The following is a 23,014-nucleotide window of genomic DNA, read 5'->3' as shown; positions in this document are numbered from 1 at the left end:
ATGCCTTTTGTCCCAGCTATCCCACTTTTAGGAATATACTCCAAGGGCACCATAGAATGGCTTGAAAAGGAGAAATGCAGCCCCATCTTTGTGGCAGCATTGTTCACAATAGCAAATATCTGGAAACAACCCAAGTGTCCGTCAGAGGACGAGTGGATTAAAAAGCTTTGGTACATATATACTATGGAGTACTACACAGCCTTAAGAAATGATGACATCGGATCCTTTACAATAACATGGATGGACATTGATAACATTATACAGAGTGAAATAAGTAAATCAGGAAAAAAAAACTAAGAACTACATGAATCCATACATAGAAGGGACATAAAAATGAGACTTAGAGACATGAACAAGAATGTAATGGCAACAGGGGTGGGGGTGGGGGGTGGGAGGATGGGGTGAAGAAGGAGAGAGAGGTTGGGGGAGTGGAGGGGCACAAAGAAAACCAGATAGAAGGTGACGGAAGACAATTTAACTTTGGGGGAGGGGTATACAGCACAATCAAATGTCAAAATAATCTAGAGATGTTTTCTCTCAACATATGTACCCTGATTTATCAATGTCACTGCATTAAATTTAATAAATAAATTTTTTTAAAAAACCCTGAAAGAAATAGGGAGTAAGAAATGCTCCGCTTTCCTCACTAACCTAATCAGGGTCTCTTTCACTGGGAACTGAGAATATAGAAATAGAGGCAGGCAAAGGGGGTGAATAGATCCAGGCAGCGGCACAAACGGCCGAACAAGGCTGTGGCATGGATATCCAAGCCGAGGGAAAACTGTGCCTGTGGCAACCTAGTCAATACAAGCTAAGACTCACGCCAAACCCAGACAAAGAAAAACAAGCAGGGCAGCCATTTTCCCTGATCTCCGGGTCAGCGTGCGCAAATAGTGGGCAAGAGATTCCTCCGACTGCCTCAGCAGTGGGTGCTTGTGTTACCCCACAGAGAGGCAGAGTCAGGGGCCTTTGTGTGGGCCAAAAGCGGAATCTCTGGGCCGCCCCAGGGCCCTGAGGGAGCCGCGCACGGGGAGGGAGCTAGAACTAATTCCAACGCTGGAACTTTTTTGTGCGGGTGGGGTTTTACTCAGAGGGTGAGGTGGCCGGCTGATATCCTGGTCGGCGCGCACGGAGAGAGGGCAAGAGATTCCTCCCAGCACCTCAGGAGTGGGACCCCGTGTTATCCCACAGAGGGGCAGAGTCAGGGGCCTTTGTGTGGGCCAAAAGTGGAATCTCGGCCGCCCCAGCGCCCTGAGGGAGCCGCGCACGGGGAGGGAGCGAGAGCCAATTTCAACGCTGAAACTTTTCCGTACAGGCGGGGGTTTCACTCAGAGTGTGAGACTTCCGGCCTGATATCCTGGTCTGTGCACAGATAGTGAGCGAGAGTTTCCTCCAAGCACCCCAAGAGTGGGTGCCCACCCATGTTACCGGACAGAGTGGAAGAGCCAGAAGTCTTTGAGTGGGCGGAAGCCCCGCCTGATTATGCTAGCAGCTCTGACTGACTGAGCCTTACCCAGAGCCCTGTGCTGAGTGCGAATAGAATGGGGAGTGGCCAGCTCTTTGAGCCTCTAACTGTCCAGGCAGAGGCAGCAGCAACCCCATAGCTGGATTCTCAGCCTACTAATTGAGGAAGGAAAGACTAGGAGAGAGGCTCCAGGAACACGGACTCTCGCACTGTCAGAGCCTATAAATGCTAATGAGCCTTGGCTGCCAACAAGACTGAAGCACAATACATGACATCGCCATAGAGACTTATCAACTGCAAACCTCTACCTGAGCGTGCCAAAGGGGCAGAACCCGGGGTACAGAGTCACCGACCAGGAAGAGGGAGAGAAAAGAAAAAGCAAGAAGATAACCTCTCAAAATCAAGAATAATCTGCAGACTTTATAACCTATCCAATTTTATTATATTTGTTCGTTTCTTTCTTATCTTCATTCTTGATTTTTTTTCCTCCTCCAATTTGGTCATTTAACTCTCTGCTGGTCTTACTCTCTCCTCTCCTTGAACTACACTACCCATAAGTGTTACATCTCCCATTATCTTTTCTTTCCTCTTCCTTTCTCTCTATGAGGGTTGCACTCCAAAACCCTTAACTCTTTCTCTCTCTCTCTCCTCTTTTTTCTTTTTTCTTCTTTTAGTGGTTCCCTCTTTCTCTCTCTCTCTCTCTCTCTCTCTCTTTCTTTTCTCCCTCTATATTAGTTTCTTCCTTTTTCCTTTATATCTCCTCTCATTCAAACCTCAATAACGAACAAATTATTTTATCTGGGACTGAAACTTATGTTTGTGGCATTTGGGGGGGGGGGGTTACTTCACCTTTTTAACTCACTAGCAGTGCTCCCATCCCTGGCTCTCCATTTTATCTAGTTCTTGTTCCACTAAATACAATAGTTATTTTTTAATTTGTCCCCCCATTTTCCTGTTTCCCTCTTATTCCTCTCATCATAACTCTTAGTCAACCAACACCTAAAAGCAAATCATTTTATTCTTGACCCAAATTTTTTCTTTATTTACTTTTTGTGGGTCCATACCCCTTTTTTTCTGTTTTTTTTTTTTTTTTTTTTTTTGCCCCTTTATTACTTCTCCCCAATTCAGGCTCTCCAGTACAGGCATTGTTTGTTCTATTTAGTACAATATAATTCACAGTTCACCACAAGATTTTCTCAAGAAAGAGGGGAGAGGAGAGGAAAGGAAAAAAGGAGGGGAGGGAATAATTTCCTTTTTTTTTCATTTTATTTTATTTTTCTTTATTTAATTATTATTTTTTTAAAAAACTCTTCGATTTTTTTTATTTTTTTAACTTTTTATTCTTTATTAAATCTCATTAATGCTTTCAACAAAACCACCCTCAGATGCCATTAAGGAAGAGAAAATCAAATATCATGGATACCAAAGAAAGAGAGGTAACACAGATAGATGAGGAAAAATCTATGGAGAAAAAATTTAATATATTGGAAACCTTGGAATTAAATGACAGAGAATTTAAAATAGAAATCCTAAAAATACTCAGAGACATACAAGAAAACACAGAAAGGCAATTTAGGGAGCTCAGAAAACAACTCAATGAACACAAAGAATATATTTCCAAGGAAATTGAAACTATAAAAACAAATCAAACAGAGATGAAAAACTCAATTCACGAGCTGAAAAATGAGGTAACAAGCTTAGCTAATAGAACAGGCCAGATAGAAGGTAGGATTAGTGACATAGAAGACAAGCAACTTGAGGCACAACAGAGAGAATAATAGAGAGACTCAAAAATTTTAAAAAAAGAGGCAGCCCTACAGGAATTATCTGACTCCATCAAAAGGAATAACATAAGAATAATAAGTATATCAGAGGGAGAAGAGAGAGAAAATGGAATGGAGAACATACTCAAACAAATAATAGATGAGAACTTCCCAAGTCTGTGGAAAGAACTAAAGCCTCAAATTCAAGAAGCAAACAGAACTCCTAGTTTTCTTAACCCCAAGAAACCTACTCCAAGGCACATCATAATGAAATTGGCACAAACCAACGGCAAAGAAAAAATTCTCAAGGCAGCCAGGGAAAAGAAGAATACAACATATAAAGGAAGGCCCATTAGATTATCATTCAATTTCTCAACAGAAACTCTACAAGCTAGAAGAGAGTGGACCCCAATATTTAAAGTCCTGAAAAAGAGGAACTTTCAGCCACAAATACTATACCCATCAAAGCTATCCCTCAAATATGAAGGAGAAATAAAAACATTCACAGATACAGAAAAGATGAGGGAATTTATTATCAGAAAACCCCCACTCCAGGAAATACTAAAGGGGGTTCTCCAATCAGATACAAAGAACAAAAAAAAAAAACAAAGCCACAAGTAAAAGCTCCAAGAAGAACACAATAAAACCAAATTTAAACTGTGACAACAACAAAAAGAAAGGGGGAGGAGAGGATGGAGATTAACAGTAGCAAAGGACAATGGAATGCAAAAGTACTCACAAAATAGTGCACTACAATGAACAGGGTAGGAACCCTTTTCATTACTTAAAGGTAACCACCACTGAAAAAACCACCACAGAAGTACATAATTTAAAAAAGATAGCAATAGAGGAAAGATGTATGGAATACAACCAAAAAAAACAAAAGATAGAAAGATGAAAGAGAAGGATCAAACAAGACACAAAACTAACAGAAAGCAATCTATAAAATGGCAATAGGGAACTCACAAGTGTCAATAATTACACTAAATGTAAACAGATTAAACTCACCAATAAAAAAGCACAGAGTAGCAGAATGGACTAAAAACGAAAATCCAACTGTATGCTGCCTACAAGAAACTCATCTAAGTAACAAGGATGAAAACAAATTCAAAGTGAAAGGCTGGAAAACAATACTCCAAGCAGATAACATCCAAAAAAAAGCAGGCGTAGCTATACTCATATCTGATAATGCTGATTACAAGACAGCAAAAGTACTCAGAGACAAAAATGGCCATTTCATAATGGCTAAGGGGACACTGAATCAAAAAGACATAACAATTGTTAATATATATGCACCAAACCAAGGAGCACCAACATATATAAGACAGCTACTTATTGCCCTTAAAACAAAAACTGACAAAAATACAATCATACTTGGAGACCTCAATACACCACTGACGGCTCTAGATCAGTCATCCAAACAGAGAATCAACACAGATATAGTGGCCTTAAACAAAACACTAGAGCACCTGGATATGATAGACATCTACAGGACATTTCATCCCAAAGTGACTGAGTATACATTTTTTTCCAGTGTACATGGATCATTCTCAAGAATTGACCATATGTTGGGCCACAAAAACAATATCAGCAAATTCAGAAAAATCAAAGTTTTACCAAGCATATTTTCTGATCATAAGGCCTTGAAACTAGAATTCAAATGCAAAAAAGAGGAAAAAAATCCTACAAAAATGTGGAAACTAAACTACATACTTGTAAAAAATGAATGGGTCAAAGAAGAAATAAGTGCAGAGATCAAAAGATATATACAGACTAATGAAAATGACAATACGACATATCAGAATCTCTGGGATGCAGCAAAAGCAGTGATAAGAGGGAAGTTCATATCACTTCAGGCATATATGAACAAACAAGAGAGAGCCCAAGTGAACCACTTAACTTCACACCTTAAGGAACTAGAAAAAGAAGAACAAATACAACCCAAAACCAGCCAAAGAAAGGAGATAATAAAAATCAGAGCAGAAATAAATGAAATAGAAAACAGAAAAACTATAGAAAAAATTAATAGAACAAGGAGCTGGTTCTTTGAAAAGATCAACAAAATTGACAAACCCTTGGCAAGACTTACCAAGGAAAAAAGAGAAAGAACTCATATAAACAAAATCCAAAATGAAAGAGGAGAAATCACCACTGACACTGTAGATATACAAAGAATTATTGTAGAATACTATGAAAATCTTTATGCCACTAAATTCAACAACCTAGAAGAAATGGATAAATTCCTAGAACAATACAACCTTCCTAGACTGAGTCAAGAAGAAGCAGAAAGCCTATACAGGCCTATTACTAGAGAAGAAATAGAAAAAACCATTAAAAACCTCCCCAAAAATAAAAGTCCAGGCCCTGACGGCTATACCAGCGAATTTTATCAAACATTCAAAGAAGACTTGGTTCCTATTCTACTCAAAGTCTTCCAAAAAATTGAAGAAGAAGCAATACTACCAAACACATTCTATGAGGCCAACATAACCCTCATACCAAAACCAGGCAAGGATGGCACAAAAAAAGAAAACTATAGACCAATATCTCTAATGAATACAGATGCTAAAATACTAAACAAAATACTAGCAAATCGAATACAACAATATATTAAAAAAATAATACATCATGATCAAGTGGGATTCATCCCAGTATCTCAAGGATGGTTCAACATACGTAAAATGGTTAACGTAATACACCATATCAACAAAACAAGAGCAAAAACCACATGATCTTATCAATAGACGCAGAAAAGGCTTTCGATAAAATACAACACAATTTTATGTTTAAGACTCTCAACAAAATGGGTATAAAAGGAAAATATCTCAACATGATAAAGGCCGTATATGATAAACCATCAGCTAACATCATATTAAATGGCACAAAACTGAAGGCTTTCCCCCTTAAATCAGGAAGAAGACAGGGTTGTCCACTCTCTCCACTCTTATTTAATGTGGTACTAGAGGTTCTAGCCAGAGCAATCAGACAAGACAAGGAAATAAAAGGCATCTATATCGGAGAAGAAGTAAAGGTATCACTTTTTGCAAATGATATGATCCTATACATCAAAAACCCCAAAGAATCCACAAAAAGACCACTAGAAACAATAAGCCAATACAGTAAGGTCGCAGGATACAAAATTAACATACAGAAGTCAATAGCCTTTCTATATGACAACAATGAAACATTTGAGAATGAACTCAAAAGAATAATCCCCTTCACAATTGCAACAACAAAAAAAAATACCTAGGAATAAACATAACAAAGAATGTAAAGGACTTATATAATGAAAACTATAAACCATTGTTAAGGGAAATCAAAAAAGATATAATGAGATGGAAGAATATACCTTGTTCTTGGTTAGGAAGAATAAATATAATCAAGATGGCCATATTACCCAAAGCAATATACAAATTTAATGCAATTCCCATCAAAATTCCAACATTTTTTAAAGAAATAGAGCAAAAAATCATCAGATTTATATGGAACTAGAAAAAACCGCAAATAGCCAAAGCAATCCTAAAGAAAAAGAATGAAGCTGGGGGCATTACAATACGTGACTTTAAACTATATTATAGGGCCACAACAATCAAAACAGCATGGTATTAGCAGAAAAATAGACACTCAGACCAATGAAACAGAATAGAAAACCCAAAAATAAAACCACATATATATAGTCAAATAATTTTTGATAAAGGGGCCAACAACACACAATGGAGAAAAGAAAGCCTCTTCAATAAATGATGCTGGGAAAACTGGAAAGCCACATGCAAAAGAATGAAACTGGACTTTATTTTGTCCCCCTGTACTAAAATTAACTCAAAATGGATCAAAGATCTAAACATAAGACCTGAAACAATTAAGTACATAGAGGAAGACATAGGTACTAAACTCATAGACCTGGGTTTTAAAGAGCATTTTATGAATTTGACTCCAAAGGCAAGAGAAGTGAAGGCAAAAATTAATGAATGGGACTACATCAGACTAAGAAGTTTTTTCTCAGCAAGAGAAACTGATAACAAAATAAACAGACAGCCAACTAAATGGGAAATGATATTTTCAAACAACAGCTCAGATAAGGGCCTAATATCCAAAATATACAAATAACTCATAAAACTCAACAACAAACAAACAATCCAATAAAAAAATGGGAAGAAGACATGAACAGACACTTCTCCCAGGAAGAAATATAAATGGCCAACAGATATATGAAAAGATGCTCATCTTCTTTAGTTATTAGAGAAATGCAAATCAAAACGGCAATGAGATACCACCTCAAACCTGTTAGATTAGCTATTATTAACAAGACAGGTAATAGCAAATGTTGGAGAGGCTGTGGAGAAAAAGGAACCCTCATACACTGTTGGTGGGAATGTAAAGTAGTACAACCATTATGGAAGAAAATATGGTGGTTCCTCAAAAAACTGAAAATAGAACTACCTTATGACCCAGCAATCCCTCTACTGGGTATATACCGCAAAAACTCAGAAACATTGATACGTAAAGACACATGCAGCCCCATGTTCATTGCAGCATTGTTCACAGTGGCCAGGACATGGAAACAACCAAAAGCCCATCAATAGATGACTGGATAAAGAAGATGTGGCACATATACGCTATGGAATACTACTCTGCCATAAGAAATGATGACATCAGATCATTTACAGCAAAATGGTGGGATCTTGATAACATTATACAAAGTGAAATAAGTAAATCAGAAAAAACCAGGAACTGCATTATTTCATACGTAGGTGGGACATAAAAGTGAGACTAAGAGACATTGATAAGAGTGTGGTGGTTATGCGGGGAGGGGGGAGAGGGAGAGGAAAAGGGGGAGGGGGAGGGGCACAAAGAAAACAAGATAGAAGGTGATGGAGGACAATCTGACTTTGGGTGATGGGTATGCAACATAATTGAACGACAAGATAACCTGGACATGTTATCTTTGAATATATGTATCCTGATTTATTGATGTCACCCCATTAAAAAAATAAAATTATTAAAAAAAAAGAATGTAAGTTTGAAATTTAAGGTTCAAGATTTCGATGAAAGGCTAAAAACAGATGCTTTAGGAAAGGTTAATTGGATAAGGGTTCAAAAAGAATGACTAGTGCAGTGATTCTCAAAGTGTGTGCCAGAGTCCACTGGTGCACCCTAGAAGATTTCCAGATGCTCCCTATGGTATTCCAGAGAAATATGAGCCTGTTGGGGACAAAAAAACAACAGGGTTTTGGATCTCAGAGTTTTGGGGGATAGAGGTGTGGGGAATTGGCTGTAAGCTGACAGTCTGCCCAACCTCCCCCCTCACTTGCCTGATTAGGTTGCAAAAGGCTGTTAAGCTGTGGTGCTGGATTGTTTACCCCCTATGTTCCCCCAAAAGACTGGAGGCAAGTTTCTTTTATCCTTTGTTTGGTGTCAAGTTAAGATGATATGTATAGTGGGGTTTTTGGATTGACAATTAAACTTAAGAAATTTTCTCTTGAAGCCTTTTGGATTTCTATAAAAGAAGGATATGTGGCAATATCTAAGAAAGCTTTAAACATTTTACTACAATTTTCAACATCCTATTTATGTGAATTAGGATTTTCTACCCTCAACACAATTAAGAGTAAAAAGAGAGGAATTGTTCAATGTATTGATGAGGAAATGAGTGTTTGCCTTTCAAATATAAGCCCAAACATTGAAGAAATTGCTAGGACACGTCAGGCTTTTGTTTCTCATAAACACAGGAATGAAAAAACTTAACACATTTGTGCCAGGACCTGCCGAATTTACTAAATCTTACTAAGTGTAAGGTATTTTTCCCCACTGAGGAAGAAGGAAGGGGCATAGACACAAAGTGTGGATAAGCAAAAGCTTTATTGAATACAGAGCGCTTCTCGCCCAACGAGGTTCCCTGGTCCCGAGGACAAAGGCCAGGGAAGTCGCAAGGGGTGACCCACGTGAGGGATATTTAAAGGGTCTCTAGGTTGGTTAAGCTAATATGATGTGGTAAAATCTCACTAGCTGGCAGACGGTTGCTCTTTTCCAAGGATTCCTGGGAAGTTTCTTTTGGCGTGCATGACTGTGGGCGGTTCTAGCCAAAGTTCCCGAGTCTGGTGTCTCATGTGACCTTTCCCTTTGCCCACCACACTAAGAATGTATCTATATATATATAAAGATAACTTTTTTGTCATTTTTAACCCCTCTTTTTTATGAATTCTAAAAAGCATAACTCAAAAAATGTAACATAAAAATGTTTTTTAATGTCAGAATAAATTTAATTTTGTTGTATTTATTTCATTTAACTACCATAAAAGCAGGCTTGGACTTTATTTTTTTTTTTAATATTTGACTTATTATAACATATTTCTCAGAAATTTGTATATAGTGCACCTACAAATATTTGTAGCATTTTAAATGCGCCCCAACTTCAAAAAGTTTGAGAACCACTGAACTAGTGTGTTTAAGGAACATCAATATATTTTTGGGAGGGTTGAAATTTAACATGTCTTGGATTTTGAAGAGAAAACAAAATGTTTTTTTCTTTGTTTTGTTTTTGAGCCATAATATTAAAATTAATTTAAATTCCTACTTTTTATTACTCTCAAAGTGATCACTTTTTCTTCCTAATCTGAAAAGCAGACGGCTAACTGCTCATTCTAGACACAAATCACTTATAATCACAGTAAAAATAATCAGCCACCAAATAACAGATTCAGTTTGTGTCTGTACTTGAATATTAGGTGGCCTCTGAAATCCTTAGAGATTTCAGAGTATCTAAACTTTGGGATTTCAGAGTATCTAAACTTTGACAGTTTAGGTTTGAGGAGCCCTAGCACTGTTTCATCACTAATGACAAAATAAATCTCAAGTGTCAAGAAGTGCTGCCCTACACTCACCTTGGCTTCACCAGCTGGAAACAATAGGACCAACATCCACTAGGCCACAGCCTATCGCTGTGTTGACTCACTCATGGCTCTGGGTTGGCATCTTAGGTACCTGCCTACTTAGGGAAACAAAGGTCATGTTGGAACATCAGAAATGGACTACCAAATTTTCCTTTAGATATTTACTGGAAGCTGTTATACTCTAATCTGGTTTACACATAGTTTTCCAAGAAAGGAGTCTTGGAGGACTTGTGTAATCATCTTCCCACCAATACTGATCAAGCACAATGTGATCTTTGAGTCCGTTTGCAGACCTACTTCCCTGCCACACACAGAGTCACATCCCCAGTGTCTGGAAATGGCTTGAGTGAAGCTTAGGAATCCAGATAAGCAGAGCATCACCCCTTGTTGGGCATGCTGGGTGAATCCTGGTTGGGCTCATGAGGGAGTCTGTCTGACTGTCTCCCCACTACTAACTTTGGAAAAATACAGAAATACAGGAAAAAAAAAAGATTTGGAGGTGTTTCAGATACACAGCACACTAAAGTAACTCTAAGTCATTCAAGGTGGGTGGAATGTAGAGGTCATTGGTGGGGGCAGTGAGAATGACAAGAGATGAGGCTAGCAGATAAGTTGAAGTCAATCCAAGGGGTTGGACTTTATCCTCTGGGAAACTAATAATCAGACTGGATGTCATTCAACACTGAAAAGATCATCTCGGCAACCAGTGGAGGATGAACAGCAGGGGAAAGAGAGGGGAAGGCAGTCAGGGCTTGGATCAAGGTTAGGCAATGGAGGCTTCAGGTTTTGGATGCACAAAATTTAAGGAAGCACCTGCTTCAGGTGCCAGCTCTGAATTTGCTGGACCATGTGAGTGAGTGCTTCCTTAAATTTTGTGCTTTAGGCACTTCCCGCTCCTCATTCTAGTCTGTTGTAAAGTGACCAGCGAGTTCCACAAAGATACCAAGTCCAGATGAATTTTTAAGGAGTTTATTGGCTGGCAACTACAAGGGGCTAGAGAAGGTCTGGAGAAGGATTTAGTGTCCAGGTGGACTTAGATAACAAGTAGTAATATTACTTGATATGGCATTACCTACCTGAATAAGCAGCTCCATCAGCCTCTGCCTAAGCCAACTGAACTTAAATGTCAGACTTTCCAAATGTAACATTCAAGAGTGTGCTATGGATTGCATCTGATATTTATAGTTCTTCCCAGTGAAGGTGAGCTGACTTTTGTTGCCAATGTTCTCCATTGCAAATAGGAAAGGGCTTTTTTTTATTTGTATATACGCTTTTGATATTATTACTTTTTTTACTTTTATTTGATTTTTGTGAAAGTCCACAGATGTATTTGAACATATAATGTGGCTACTAAAAATAATAGTTGGAAAAAGTGGGGATTTGGTTTTAGCAAAAGCCTATTAATTACTTATTTAAATAATCTCAAGTTGCAAAGAAAACCAAGTCTTTGAGATTTAAAACATTAGATGGCTCTTCCAGTGCTGTTTCTGGCGGTCTCTTTTCAGAAGCTGAGCTGAGAGAGGTGTATCTGTACTTTCACTTTGTGCACCATCCCAGAGCCTACTCCCTTTCTTCCTGTTTTCTCTTTTTCTCAGCATTTGTTTTCTCCTTTTCTCTTTTTCCCTAACATCAATAGTTATATTAGTTATTTTTTAATTGAACAGCTATGTTTCACAGTGCTACATGGTTTCTCCCATTTAATCCCTCAAAAGCCCTGTGAGATAGGTTACTATTATTAACCCCATAATACAGAGGAGAGAATTGAGGCACAAAAAATTAAGTAGTTTAACCAAGATCAAACAGCTAGTAAATGGTAAAGTAAGGATTCAGATCTAGGCCATGTGTTTCAAGAGCCTAGGCTCTTAACTGTTTCCTCCCACCGCAAAATCCAGAGTGTTTGATGGTGTAGATGACAATTTTCCTTTTTCCCCCTACCTCAACCTCCAGTGCTTTAGTAATGAGTCTACTTCTCAGCATATTCAGTGAAAGAATCCAATAGAACAAGTACCAAACTTGTTCTATGTTCTAATATTTTATGTTATTTTTTAAAATTCAAGCACAGAATTTGAAGCCAGTACTGATGAGAAATAGCATGTTGTAGATGGAGAGGAAGACATTGTATCCTTCTTTGCTTTTGGGTCTGTGCAGGGGCAGCTGGGAAGAGATGGTGTTCCCTGGAATCAGCCTTTACAGAGTGCAGTGGGGTCTTGCCAAGGGATGGCCACAGTCAGCACCAAAAGGCCATGGAAAGTTCTGGCCTGGATGCCTTCTCTTTAGTGGCCACAATCAGATAGGGTTGTTGGGAGGGTTACATGAAATAATGGGTGTGAAGCTGTCTCCCTCTCCTGATGTAAAGTAGGCACCGGATGAACATTGGCTGGTCTACGGTCAGGGATCATGACTTAGAAATTCTAAAAGTCATATAAAGTGGATGCTTTAAACAAATTCTTTAAAATTGAATTTAATATCTTCTATTTCAAGGTGATTGGGCATATTTTTTCTAGGCAGTGTAATAGTACAAGATGGAGAAAGAACTGTTTGATTTTCCCTTAATAGCTGATAGTGAATGTGATTCTGAGATGTATTTTGAAGTAGTTATTAAAATTCTGACAGAGATTTATTTCTTGTCTGCTTAGTTTAGAAATCTTAAATACAAGAGGAGAAAATATAAATAATACACAAGAAAAAAACTGTACTTAATAAGCAGTTCCTATAGGATATCCATTTTATATAATTATATGTAAAACGTTTCTGGGAAAAATATGAAAAATGATAATAGTTACCTTTGTGAAGAGGGTCAAGGGTATAAGAACAGGAAAGTTTTTTTTAATTTTATACATTTCTATATGGTTTGAATTTCTGGCCATGTAAGCATATTTGTTTGTTTGTTTGTTTAAATATATGTTAATAGAGATATCTGGGGGAATTGAAGAATGGGCCATTTTTATCTTACTCTTTTATATAGTAAAACCCATAATACATGTAATTTTAAAGTTTTATTTTAAAGTGGTCTAAGTGCCGGGTGCTAGTGAGAAGTGAGGGTTTTTGCCCCTTGCCAAGTCCCTAAGCTGTCTCCATTACAGAAGTCCAGGGTGAGCTCAGTCTGCTTAGCCTTGGCCACCTCTGAGCTTTTGGAAGGTCCTGGGTGGGGCTCTGTCCTCACACTACTGCTGGGTGGGGGAGACCAGACCTCGCACCCAGTTATGAGCGCTTAGAGTACTAGAATCACCACTTCATAAAGCCAGGCTCCACTTAGCGAAGACAAGGCATGACAGGGTCTGGAGGACAGACCAGCAGGACCATCATCCCTCCTGCACCTGAAAGGTAAGGGAGTTGCCATCCTTGGACTGTAGAGCAGGAGCTGGTTCTTTTTAGGAAGAGACTAGATTTTCACTCTCCCTCTGGCACATCTGAGTTGTTTTCAGCATTGACCCCCTACCCCCCACTAGGTTGGGGATGTGTCCCTTTGAAATGGCTCAGAAGGGGCAGTGCAACACCCTTGCACTGTGCTAGGGTGGAGCAAAGCAGCATTTTCCCCTGGCTCCTGTCTATCATTTTCTGTTACCCCTGACTTAACTAATTTTCTGAAGGTGGTGCCCAGGGAGAAGGTACCAAGAAATGTTTGAGGCACTGCTTTCAGTTCTAGGTGGTGCCACCACACAGGGGCCTGGACAAATGGGATGTTTTCACAGGAGGGCAGCCAGGGTTGTTAAAGGAATCATGGTACCTTAATACTATGACTGCTGACAGCCTGAAAGGTAGCCAGCATTCACTTCTATGGGCAAATACTGTAATTAACTTCTTTGTACCTCAGATTCCTCACCAATGACCTGGGGTTCCACAGTGTTCAACTCCAAGGATTATCCTGAGGGTTAAGTGAGTTAACTTACACAAACACCTAGAAATGCTAAGGGTTTAGCAAGATCTAGTGACTATCTTTTGTTCCTGAGGCTGGAGCTCCAAGAAGGACTCCCAGTTCTTCAGGCTGCAGCAGCCACAGATCCCTCCTGACCTACAAAAGCTCACTGTCTGATCCGTAGGCATTTTAAAGATAGGGACATTATTAAGAATAAGCTTAGCCACTTCTCTCACCTACTCTTCTGAGAGACATGAGTGGCAAGCAAGAGCCTCTTCTGCTATAAATAAGACAGGTTCTGGCCCTGGCCGGTTGGCTCAGTGGTAGAGCGTCGGCCTGGCGTGCGGGGGACCCGGGTTCAATTCCCGACCAGGGCACATAGGAGAAGCGCCCATTTGCTTCTCCACCCTCCCCCTCCTTCCTCTCTGTCTCTCTCTTCCCCTCCCGCAGCCAAGGCTCCATTGGAGCAAAGATGGCCCGGGCACTGGGGATGGCTCCTTGGCCTCTGCCCCAGGCCCTAGAGTGGCTCTGGTTGCGGCAGAGCGACACCCCGGAGGGGCAGAGCATCGCCCCCTGGTGGGCAGAGCTTCGCCCCTGGTGGGCGTGCCGGGTAGATCCCTGTCAGGCGCATGCAGGAGTCTGTCTGACTGTCTCTCCCCGTTTCCAGCTTCAGAAAAATACAAAAAAATAAATAAAAAAAAAATAAGACAGGTTCTGCATATGCATTTCCCTGGGTGAATCCGTCTGCTTTTGGAATTTCTTCATCTTGTGCTGATACGGTCTTTACATTGTCTCTGGACATGCGTTGGGCCTCATGATATGTATACAGTGGTCCCTCACCATATTGTGGTTCACTTTTTGTGGTCTCACTGAATCATGGATTTTTAAATTGTATACAGTATATCTAATTTTGTATCATGCGTTTTTTGCTATATCATGGGATCTTGTGGTATATAGCTATTTTTATATATTTATTATTTTAATTATTTTTGCAATAAAATAAGCATTTTCTAGCCTAGAAATTTGAAAACAATATAAAATACATTAATTAAAACATATTAAAAGAATATCAAATTATCATCTCCATCATTCAAATTGTAGTATATTCACTGGTGAGTACCCATATAGAATTTTATATGTTGTTAAAATTACATAGGTTTAAGAGTGTGGAAAGTATTTAAGAGCATATGAAGTGTTTATAAGAGTGTGGAAAAGGTTTATAAAAGTGTGGGGAGGGTTTATAAAATCTTAAAATATATATAAATAATAAAATAAATATAAGGTTGCTACTTCACAAATTTTCACCTATTGTGGGGGAGGGCAGGTTCTGGAACCTAATCCCACGGTAGACAAGGGACCACTGCAGTCCCTTAATTGAGAAGGATGTTCTATGTATGATCAGCCCTGTAGGACAGATAATAATATGCCATCCCCACCCAGGCAAAGCTGACCAGCCACCTCTTTGCAGTACCCCAGTCTTATTCTGAAATTGCTTCAACATTGGCCATTCACTGTAGCTGTCTGTACTAGGCCATCTGCAAAGCAGCATCCACATGTCATTGGTGTGATGCCAAATCTTCTCTTCCTGGGTCTCGTATTGATCCATTAACTGAGTGTCAAGCAAACAAATCAAGATGAGTGTTTAAGTAGGCTATTTCCCAAACAAATCTAAAGCAATAAATCAGCCAGTGCAATGTTTTTAGTTTAATACTAAGATGCCGCTGAATAGCTTGAATGTGCCTTTGAAAATGGGCTATTCAAATGGTGCTTTCATGAAGTGAGGGAAAAAGCAGAAATAAATTAAAAGTATAGTAGCAGCTTTTCTAACACCACATTCAGATATAACAAACTTTCATTATTAACGATGCCATTTCCCTTAGATACGGCACACCCTTTTGGAAACCTGCCTGAAGTAACATTTGCCACACCTGATGCTATTTGATCCTGAGAAAGATTCTGGACATCATTTATAGGGGCCTGGTTTTTTAGGAACAAGTGAATTAGAAAAGGCAAGTGTATACTTACAGTGACTCAAGAGGGATAGCCATCTAGCTCTTGATTTTACATTTGTTTCCCTTATGGAAGCAAAGCCAACCATGATAAATTTCTAATTCCCAAACTATTAACAGCTATTTCCTGTTTCTTTAGGCTCCTTAAACTCCAACTCTAAGAGAAAGCATTCTGTTATGAATTGAGTTTGAGGCTATTTTTAGTTTAATTCTTGTAACCTCTAAACTCATCTTCCCTAGCTTTCTTTCCTTCCCAAAGTAGGGCCAGAGCTTTCAGAAGGGAATAGAAAAAACCCATAGAATCTTCTGTTTTCAATTGAATTTATTGGGGTGATGTTGGTTAATAAAATTATGTAGGTTTCAGATGTACTATCCATAATACATCATCTGTAGAGTGCACCATGCCTTCCCCGCCCCAAGCCAAGTCTTCCATCACTATCATCGCTATTTATTCCCCCTTTACCCTCTTCTACCTCCCCCACCCCCTTTCCTTCCCATAATCAATCCTCACACTGTTGTCTGTATATATGAGCTTTTTTTCCTTTACTTAATCCCTTCACCTTTTTCACCTGACTTCCAACCCTTTTGCTCTCTGACAGCTGTCAGTCTGTTCTCTGTATCTATGAGTCTGTTTCTATTTTGTTTGTTAGTTGATTTTGTTCATTAGGTTCCACATATAAGTAAAGTTACATGGTACTTGTCTTTCTCTGACTGGCTTATTTCACTTAGCATGATAGTGTCCAGGTTCATCTATGCTGTCACGAAAAATAAGACTTCTTTCTTTTTTGTAGCTGAGTAGTATTTCAGAACCCATAGAATCTTCTAAAGGGTTCCTAATGGTCTGACCTTGGCCCATGTCATGTGCTACAAGCAGAGACTGAAAGCAGGCTGGGGAATCCACTTTGACCTGGGATCCCTTCACTCAGTCCCTCATCTTGGTCTTGTCATCGTGACAAATTAGGCATTCATACCAAAGGTGACATGACCATGAGTCAAACTTCAGGATTGTTCTGTATGGAGACTCCTTATGCCTGCCCATTCTGTACCCATCTGCACAAGGCTAGTGGGAATGTGACTGCCATTGCCATTGTCATAGCAGCCAAGGGTAGCCCATGAAGCTTACTTTTCACCTTGAAAGCTGATTTGTGTGTCCTAACGGAAATATTTTTATGAACTATAGAAATGATTCCTGAAAGTATAGTCTAAGGATATATTTTTAAAGGAAACTTTTCCCATGCAAAATGCTGGAATGTACTTTGTCTCTTGTTCATTTGCTGTTACCTGTGTCATTTACTCCCAATCTCTGACGTGTTCCTTTGTCTTCTATGTGTTTCAGGCAGCATAGTCTACCTCGGCATGATGGTGGGGGCGTTCTTCTGGGGAGGACTGGCAGACAAGGTGGGAAGGAAGCAGTCTCTTCTGATTTGCATGTCTGTCAACGGAATTTTTGCCTTTCTTTCGTCATTTGTCCAAGGTTATGGCTTCTTTCTCTTCTGTCGCTTACTTTCTGGATTCGGGTAAGGTTTTCTCCTTCATATTTTATAATAATGTGTTTCTTCTTCATAATTGTACATATTATCCACTCTAGAGGAACTCATTACCAAGAAATTATCCCTTAACACATCTCCTTTCCTTTCTCCGTGTCAGCCTTAGGTTCTGTAATGCTGGTTCTTAGAAATATAATTATCAGCCTTTCAATCTTGAAGAGAAGGGAACACATGTCTGTGTCCTCATGGCTGATCCTTTCAGTGTTTTAATTCCAGGAAATGGGTACTGTTTTCAATGGAAAGCTATTTCTATGGCAGAGCACATTCAGAGATCTACTTTTCTTCTAAAAATTTAATTTAAGCAAGAAATAACACTGGTCCTACATTATGAAATAATTAAAGACCTGAACCATTCAGATACTCTCTTAAATCCAGGATGAGAGTGTCTCCAGTAAATGTTATTGTGTTGATCTATATTAACAGCATATTTAACTATGTAGAAAGCTTGCTTCCTGAGATGAAATAGTTCTTTCTGTAAGTTCCTGACTTCTGTTGGATTAATGGAAGGTATGCTGTTAGCCGAGAGTGATGGCATATCTAGCCAATGGTATAGTCATTTTCTTTAAAGAGTTTGAAGCACTTACTACACTAAGACAACCCACAGCTTGAGAAAACCTTGTAGCTCAATTAGGAGAGTCCAGGAAACTCTGCTTTGATAATAAAAAAAATGGTAAAAATAGAAAATTTCTTATTTGTGTTTCAAAACTTTATTTTCATTAGAGACATTCTTTCTGAGGTGTCTGGCATAAGATGATTCTATAGGAACCATATAAAATAAAAATGAATAAATTAAGAAAGGGAGAGAGACAGTGCTAGGTTATGAATTTAAGGAGCATTTCAGTTGTGGTTGATGATAGAGGAACCCACACAGCAAAACACAGTTTTTCCAAAAGAGAAATTAGAATATTACCATGTTTTTAAAAATTATATAAGTTGTACTTTAAAGTCAGAGCTAAGAATAATAGGAATAAAGCATCAATGAGAAAGACTGGATAAGTGGGTTCCTTCAAGAGTGCCAAGATTTCCCCGTGCAGACTAATGGGTCACTTTAATAATTTTTTCAAGATAATTAAAATTTTTATATCATTTTCTGCCACAGTATTTGTGTAACCCATTGAGATTGGTGTATTATTCACAAGTTTTTCTGATGTTCTTTTTTGATTTTATAGCCCCTCATATGCTATATTCTGCACACAATGGCCACTTTGCAAATCTGAGACTAAACTACACACATTTCAGGACATTTCCGCAGAGTGAATGCATTCCAGTAAACCTAGTGTGTTGGAAAGTTTGAGAAAATGTAAAAATATTTTTCCTTTGGGAAAAAAATGATTAAAATCAGTAATTTGCTGTGTAATGATGGAGGAAGGGGGCTTATCCTCCGTCCAGGGGCCCTTTGCTGCTGAGAACTCAGTTTGACATCAGCTTTCACACACTGCTGACTTGGGGAAGTAACTTAGCTCATGAATTCAAGGGCTGTAGCATCCCTAATTCTGAGTGAATTGAGATATACAAGGGGGAACAGGTGTTATTTGAGGCTACTTGTTAAAGGACATTTTCAGGGTCCTTAGGATAAGACATTCTTGCCCCCAGGAAAGGCCAAGGTTTCCTTCTGCTTTCTGTTACCTATGTAATACTGTTAGCCTGCCAGGGAAAGGCTATCAGCCTAAGTTCTGAACTTTCCAGTGCTTTTCATTTGCAGTATTTTCCAGAAAATTTCAGCCATATCCTCAAACTCAAAAGTACCCAACTGTAGTCAAATTGTTAAACAACTTTAATTGCCGTTCTGGATTGTAATATGGTCAACCCAGTTGACTGAAGAGAAAAGAGCCATTATGGTGGCTGCAAAATACTAAAAACTAATGGTTGTTCAGAAGCTAATTCAAGGTCAGTACAGAAGCAGAGACTGCCTGGGTATATTCATGACATCATCTTCCCTGTAGCAGGTAAATTGTTCTTCAGCTAGCAGCTTGGGGCTGCTGACCTCCAAATAACATAATTTCCCTGGCAAAGCACAGACTGTGTATTGCTAACTCAGCTGGGCTCTCTGAATTGTGACACTAAAGGGAACACACTGTGCCTTTGCAAAGTTGGCACAGGACCAGAAGTCAAGAAATCCAAGTCCATCTACTCCTGCCCTTTACTGTGAGATCTTGGGAAAGTCACTCAGGATCTCTGGTCTGATTGTCTTTTGAAAAGGGAGATAATAATACTTTATCTTGAAGTGTGAGTATCAAGTGAGATAATGCATTAAAAGTACATGGTAGAAGAGGAACTGTAGGATAATGTTTAGGAACACTCCCCCATGGTTTGGCACTTCCTGTCTCTCTTTGATCTTCACCATTCCTTCAGCTCAGCTGCCTGTACACGTTGCCTCAGCATGACAGCAGAGAAAGAGGAATAGAGAGTCCTCCTTCTGGCTTTGACATTTTAAGTCTTGCACATGAAAGAAACAGAAGGAACGCACCATAGGCAAAAGACTTGGGAGAAACCAGGGCTTTTTCCCTGGTAAGATGGACCCTCTCTTCTCCCCAGAATAAATGGAGATTCCCTAGGCGGGGGGGTAGAGCTGCAAAGAGCCACGTGAACTTACTCACCTGGCCCAGGTAACCAAACATCCAGAGTTTTGTGAGATCCAGTTGAGGGGACCTAATAAATGAAGTTAAAGAAAATGAAGAAAATTATTCTTCTTCAAGCGAGTTTATGGGCTCTGTTACCTACATGTAACATGTGAACTGCCACCTTGATGACAGAGGGTTTTTTTTACAAGTTTTTAAAATTTAAGTATAGTTGGGTTTCAATATTATATTGATTGTATGTATTTGCTTCTGATATACAATATAGTGATATATAATGATTTGACATTTTTATACCTTACAATGTGACCACCCCACTAATTCTAGTAATCCTATGTTGCCATGCAAATTTATCATATTATTGACTATTCTCCTACTCCTTTTCACCCATCCCCCTAACTTCTTTCTTCTTGTTACTTTCCCTTTGGTCTCTATTTCTATGAGTCTGTTTTTGTTTTGTTTGTTCATTTGGGATTTTTTTAGATTCCACATATAGTGAAACCATACAGTATTTGTCTTTCTCTGCTTTACTTATTTCACTTAGCACAATACATTCTAGATCACAAAAAATATTTCATTCTTTTTTTATTGCTTTGTAATATTCCATTGTGTATGTCTACCACATCGTCTTTATTTATTTACCTGTTGACGGACACCTACGTTTTTCTCAACTTCTCTAGAAGAATTCTTCTGGACACCTTGTCTTGAATTGCTGGGTGGCCTCAGCCAAGTTTCTGTTTTCTCCAATTCCCCTCCAGTTCACCTAAAATAAACAAACAACAACAAAACAACAACACTATAGCACCTGCTCTACCCTTGAAACAATGCTGGACCTTTTCACTGATATAGGTGAGCCCTGGCCCCAAGATGCTTTCAGCCCAGTTATAAAAGGAAGACAAATTAACAGCTCTCTCCTTCTCCACCTGCTAAGAACTAGTCAGTTCCTGAACAGAGATAACAAGGGGCATGGGAGGACAGTGAAAACAATGATAAAACTGAATAAAAGACTAAATTTCCACATAAAGGCTCTTCTTATTTTTAAAAGCATATATTACTTAACCCCTTTCATTCCCATCACTTGTGAGCTCAGTACATAAGCAGCTGAAGTGTTGATGAATTTACTTTTTATTTAAACTTATCTTATTAAAAGTTAAACCAGTTAAGATTTTCATCCTAGAGACCTTAAATAAGAGATCTTGTTATATCTACTTAGTTAAGCAGCTCCTTCCATTCATATCCGATTTGGTTTTTAAATTGAGGAAAACTAGACGACCAAGGCAATGAGGTTTTAGAATGTGGGGAATTTTTCTGTCATGGGCCTTTGATGCTCAGAGCCTCCAATGCTCTATACATTTCCAGGAAAATGACTCTTGCCATCCTTTCTACTTTAAAGATTCTTCTCTCAGACCCCTTGGCACAACCTCGGAGAGGCTATCCTGAGACCAAACTCCTAGTCTCAACACAGAATGACATTGGAAATTTTGTTTTATCTTCTTAGTAACACTTAACAATGCCTAAAAATACTCCCTTTCTACTTGTTAATTTCCCTCCTCCACCAGCATGTAAATTCCAAGAGGGTAGGGATTCGCAAGACAAGTATTGTCGCAGACCAGCACAAAAAATAATTTTGCAAGTCTCGAGTGGGAACAGTGGAGGACTAGAAAATAAACACAGAGAGAAAAAAAGTATGGGATCAAGAGGTCTTATGGTGGCTGATCACCTACCAAAAATGCCTGCACTCCTAAAAGCTTTACTTTTATAGTGTAAAGCAAAGTCATTTGCAAATCAAAGAGAGCTCAAGTACAAAGTCACTCTTCCAAGGCACACCAAGAATTCTCCCAAGTGCTGGAAACCCCTCACCATGTAAAACATCTTAAATTTACAAAACAAAGGGTAAAAAGAAACCTGCCTCCAGTCTCTTTGAGGGACATGGGAGATAGGACAAGATGAAACAATTTACATCACAACAAACATTGAGGTGTGGGGAAGGGTATGCAAATTGCCTTTACCAACTTAATCAGTCAGAGGTTGTGGAGAGGAGTTTAACCTTTAGTAACTTAAGCAGGTGAGGTAGGGGGATGGGCAGCCAGGACTCTGTCAGTTTACTGCCAATCCCCAACACCTCTTTATCCCCCACAAATCTAAATTTCAAAGACCCTGTCAGCTTGCTGTCTCCAATAAAGTATGTCTACTCTTGACTGCTGAACTGCCAGGCTGGCTGTGGTCACTGTAAGAGACAAAGTCAGAGCATCACCTGGAATCACCTGCCTACACAGACCTATGTGGATGGTGCTCCTAGAAGTAAAGTAGATATAAAGTTTACTGATTCTTACTCAATTTGTAAAAGCAGGAGAGTTCTTGGTTAAGTGAACAAAAGTTTAATTTGAATCATAAAAACAGAGAATCTTGCCCCTGAATCAATTCACAGACTTGAGCCAGTTTACAGATAAGGACCCCTTGAATGAAGAAGAGACTGGGTCCTCTTGAGAAAGGTTCCTCATACACTACTAAAACTTATACTGTTAATCTTTCTCCCAGCCTTCCCCAAGTAACCTATGGCCATGACCAGGATAACTGTGCATGAGGAAAAAGAAAATAATCAGACTTTTCAGGACTTATTTACTAGGCACTAGCTCTAAACTGACACTAATTCCAGGAGACTTGAAATGTCACTGTGGTCTATTAGTCTGGTTAGGGACTTATGGAGGTCAGATAATCAATGGAGTTTGAACTTAAGTTTAGCTCAAAATGGGATCAGTGCATCCTTGAATCCATCCTGTGGTTATTTCCCAAGTCTCATTCTGTTATAACTGACAGAATCTTCACATTGGTACAGCACCTGTCTACTGGTTCCACACACTGGAAACCTCAGAGGATGAAGAGAATTTCTTAGTGCCAGTCCAAATCA

General features: G+C 39.0%; 1 protein-coding gene across 2 annotated transcripts in view; it reads left to right on the top strand.

The window, feature by feature from the left end:
* SV2C (synaptic vesicle glycoprotein 2C) overlaps positions 1-23,014 on the top strand; it is a 255,816-nt gene that overhangs the window by 96,046 nt on the left and 136,756 nt on the right. For both annotated transcript variants that reach the window (XM_066235031.1, XM_066235030.1), the window contains one exon: positions 17,320-17,500. In XM_066235031.1, coding sequence (XP_066091128.1) covers positions 17,340-17,500 — 161 coding nt within the window. In that variant the 5' untranslated portion in view covers positions 17,320-17,339. The remainder of the gene's footprint in view (positions 1-17,319; positions 17,501-23,014) is intronic.

This window comes from Saccopteryx bilineata, chromosome 6 (genome assembly GCF_036850765.1).
Source record: "Saccopteryx bilineata isolate mSacBil1 chromosome 6, mSacBil1_pri_phased_curated, whole genome shotgun sequence".
In the NCBI taxonomy this organism is placed as follows: domain Eukaryota; kingdom Metazoa; phylum Chordata; class Mammalia; order Chiroptera; family Emballonuridae; genus Saccopteryx; species Saccopteryx bilineata.
The sequence above is the reverse complement of the archived record's forward strand: the minus strand, read 5'-3'. Positions and strand labels throughout refer to the sequence as shown.